This window comes from Hipposideros armiger, unplaced genomic scaffold (assembly GCF_001890085.2).
Source record: "Hipposideros armiger isolate ML-2016 unplaced genomic scaffold, ASM189008v1 scaffold_1503, whole genome shotgun sequence".
NCBI lineage: Eukaryota > Metazoa > Chordata > Mammalia > Chiroptera > Hipposideridae > Hipposideros > Hipposideros armiger.
This window is the reverse complement of record NW_017732853.1, coordinates 213,148-217,215: the sequence shown is the minus strand read 5'-3', so window position 1 is coordinate 217,215 and position 4,068 is coordinate 213,148. Positions and strand designations below refer to the sequence as shown.

At 40.1% G+C, this 4,068-nt stretch overlaps 1 protein-coding gene across 1 annotated transcript in view; it reads left to right on the top strand.

Annotated features, from left to right (window-relative positions):
- Nucleotides 1–62: 62 nt before the first annotated feature.
- The window catches only part of ADAM2 (ADAM metallopeptidase domain 2), a gene marked incomplete at its 5' end in the record, with an annotated part of 71,263 nt that continues 67,257 nt past the window's right edge, over nucleotides 63–4,068 (top strand). The window contains one exon of the mRNA XM_019634113.1: nucleotides 63–231. Within this exon, the coding sequence (XP_019489658.1) occupies nucleotides 63–231 (169 nt within the window). The remainder of the gene's footprint in view (nucleotides 232–4,068) is intronic.

Here is a 4,068-nt window from a genome sequence, read left to right as displayed (position 1 = left end):
CCTGACTAAATGGCATTTTATCAACTTTTAAAAATGTATTATTTATTTTTTGAAATTTGTAGGGGCATATTACAGTTTGAAAATGTAAGTTATGGAATTGAGCCCTTAGAGCCTTCGATTGGTTTTGAACATGTGATTTATCAAGTAAAACATAAGACTGCAGGTGCTTCTTTATATGCTGAGGAGGATATTCAGCCAAGAGTAATGCCCTATAAAATACAAACTATAGAGGTAGGTAATTAATTGAGTAAGCTATATGGTTATTACTATTCAGCAATATAAACAATGTATTTTTTCTGATAAAAATAATTTACATTAAATAAATTATTGATAGAAAGATAGACAGATAGATAGATGTACCAGAAACTTTATGACTTATATCGTAAGCCTTAAAACTAGTCATTCAAATGTCCAGAACTCCAAGCTTGTATTTTCTGCTGTTGGTGGCATTTTTCCCCCTATGATTTAGACCTTTATTGTCTGCAGATGTACTCCTTTCTCCGTATCTATTATGTCAAAATTTTGATATAGTAAATACAAATACCATTCACATAAATATTGAAGATACATATCTAGGGTCCTGAGGAGAATCACTAATGTCTTTTAAGGCAACTGCCTGAGGGGCAGACATTATATAATGTTTTCCTCAAGATGCAGGGTTAATATCCTCTTACAGGTTGGAAAAGCTGCTTACGAGTTTAATAACCCCAGATTCATCAGAGTCTTCCATATGTCCCCATTCCAATATTCAGGATCTCATGTCTTCCCAATTAATGCCCTCACTTTAACAGTAGATACCCTGTGATGTTGGAAATCAATTTATGTTGTAATTCATCTACCCATAGAATGATATTCTGGGTTTGCTTTTCAACCATTTCAGATGTGCAGCTGCAGTAGTTAAGGGTCTTTTTCAGGTCATATATTTCTCCAGAGAAACAGAACCAACAGAATATATGTATGTGTGTACATATATATGTATGTACACACACACACACACACACACACACACACACACACACATTAATGTATATCTGGACNTCCATTTTGTTTAGTTCTTTTTCTGGAGCTTTGTTCTATTCCTTTATTTGGGACATGTTTCTTTGTCTCTGCATTTTGGCTTTTTCTCTCTGTTTGTTTCTATGTATGAGGTAGGGCTGCTATGCCTCCTGGTCCTCATAGAGAGGCCTTATGTAGTAGGTGTCTTGTGGGACCCAGTGGTGTAGTCTCCCTGTTCACCAGAGCTGGGTGCTCCAGATGTGTCCCTTGTGTGTGTTTTGTGTGCCCTCTTATTGTAGTTGAGCCTTGGTTGCTGTGTGTACATCAATGGGAGGGATTGACCCTCAGGCTGATTGGCTGTGAGGCCGGGTCTTGACTACAGTGGAGGCGCTATTGTGCAAGGACTGACTGTACAAAGCAGGGTACCTGCCCAGTCTGCCCTCTTGGTGTGTTGTCCTCAAAGGTGGCTGGGTGATGCTCCTGCCTGGTCTGAAGCTGGCAACCAAAAATGCAAGCACTGGGGCCTCCTGGGAGGTGATCCACTGCAGGCCAAGTTTAGCCACAACCTGTGCCCTGCCTGGGGCCGCCTGGTAGGAGCCACAAAGCAATCTGCAGATGGCCCCTCCCACACCAGGCTTGGAAATGCCTTGAGGGCACAATATGTGAACCGAGGCCAGCTGTTGCTAGTGCCTGGCTTAGGGCTGCTCAGCCAAGGTGAAGGATACGTTGAAGCCAGATGCTGCTTGTTTGGGTTTTGTGAACACTTGAGAGATTTTATGAAAGTCCACACATGAGCTAAGACAGGTTGTATAGAAAAGCCACTGGAAGTGGTTTGGGTGCGCCCAAATGTTGGGCAGGGTGGGGTCTCAGGGAATCAGTAGGGCAAGGCAGATGAAAGGTGATAGCCCATTTGATGGAGACGCAGATATGATGTCTGCCTGCGTCTGCACGCAGGAAGGTGGAGGGCTCAACAAAGAAACAATGGCTTTCGCCAGCTACTCCACGCTACTCCATCCAGAAGAAAGCTGCCCCTCTAGTCCTCACCCTGAAGCTAGAAAACTTAGTTCCTCCCTGTATGTCCTTGGCACCTTTAGAACTGCTGCCCCAGCATTAAAGCTTAGAGTGAGTGAGCCTGTCAGCAAGTAAGTCCATTCACAGGTCCTTTAAGAGGAGCACTTAGGAGTGCAGCCATCCTCTGACTCACCCACCCACAATCTCTGCTGGTATTCACAGCCAGAAGTGATTGGGACTTCTCTTAGTGGCACTGGAATCCTGGGCTGGGGAGCCTGGGGTGAGGCTGGGCTCCCTCACTCCTCTGGGGAAACCTCTGCAGCCAAGATATCCCTCCCGATTTTTAATGGTCACATGCAGTTTTGGGTTTAGCCTGTTCTGTGTCTCTGCCCCTCCTACCAGTCTTGAGATGGCTTCTTCTGTGTGTCTGTAGTTGTAGGGTTTCAGTTCAGCTAGACTTCAAGCGATTCTCAGTGATGGTTGTTCTGTAGTTTAGTTGTAATTGATGTGGTCCTTAGAGCCACATCTTCATTTTTAAAGAATAATTTTTCTTGATACATAATTCTGGGTGCCAGGGCATGTTTTCTCTCTCAGCATATTCCATTGTATCCTGACTCTGTAGGTATCTGTGTCTATATATATATCTATAAATATAAATAGTGAGAAGTATCATTGTTTGTATCATTAGTCCTCTGAATGTTATACGCTAATTTTCTTTGGTTTATTTCAAGATTTTCTCTTCATTTTTCATTTCCATCAGCTTATTATGATGTGCTGAGTTCCTTATATCTTATGGTAATGAAAAAAAACCAAACAAATGAAAATAAGCAAAGGCCCATTTATTCAGAGCTTGACATACATAGCAAGGGAGTCANAGAAGTGTACATATAATTGCATTAATTGCCCATGCCTAAAATGCTGTTTTTCTTTTACCTTTGCCCTGCTCTACCAATTTCTGTTGATTTTTCCATTTGCATTCTGATTTCTATGTAGTAAATCTACCAGTACTTTGAAATTAAGGCGTTTTTATAGAGGTTAAGCTTCTAAAAGAAGAAATAGTAGATATGTGAATAATTGCTTTAAATTTTGTTGAACAGGCTGGGGAAATATATGTGAGTCAACTATGAAGTAGTCTATACAAATATATAAATAATACATAGTCAAATTATGTTATAACATATATGTACATGTATGTATATATACACACACACACAAGTATATGTGTATATGTATGTGCATATGGCATGTATATGTGTATGTGACTGGGTGTGTATGTGTGTGTATGTGTATGAGAGAGAGAAAGAGAGTTAGAATTAAAAAGACAGAGATACATAAGGCTACAATATCCCATGCCTGAATTTTATGTAATTCTGCTATACCTGACACCTAATCCCACCTCCTACCTCTAAGGAGGTAACCATAAAAGATAAATGTATAATTAGAAAGACAAAGAAAAGAATATTTTATTAATAACCTGGGTGTGGAAGTTGTTGGGTATTGGCCTCAGTTAAATGTTGGCCTCAAATATAATGAATATAGTCATGTGCTGCAGAATGATGCTTTGGTGGTCCCATATACAATGGTGGTCCCATAAGATTATAATGGAGCTGACAGCCTAGTGACACCATAGCCATTGCATTGTTGTAGTGCAACTCATTACTCATGTGTTTATAGTGATGCTGGTGTAAACAGACCTGTGCTGCCAGTCCTAGAAAAGTATAGCACATACAATCATGTACAGTACATAATGCTTGATAATAATAATAAACCACGATGATACTGGGTTATACACTTGCTGTACTACACTTTTGTCATTATTTTAGAGTGTACTCTGTCTACTTATTGAAGAAAAGGTTTATTGTAAAACAGTGTGTTGTGTTACTCCTGCAGCAGCCTCGTGTATCTCACTGAACTTGGAGTGGGGGAAGGAGGGTGTGGTCTTGGCTCAAATAACACAGGCTTTCATTTTTCTTACTGAATTTTCATAAGTTTTCTTCAATAACTGTTTATTCATTTTATCTTCAGACCATTTGTTCCTTTGACTATTTGCAGAGGATTTAA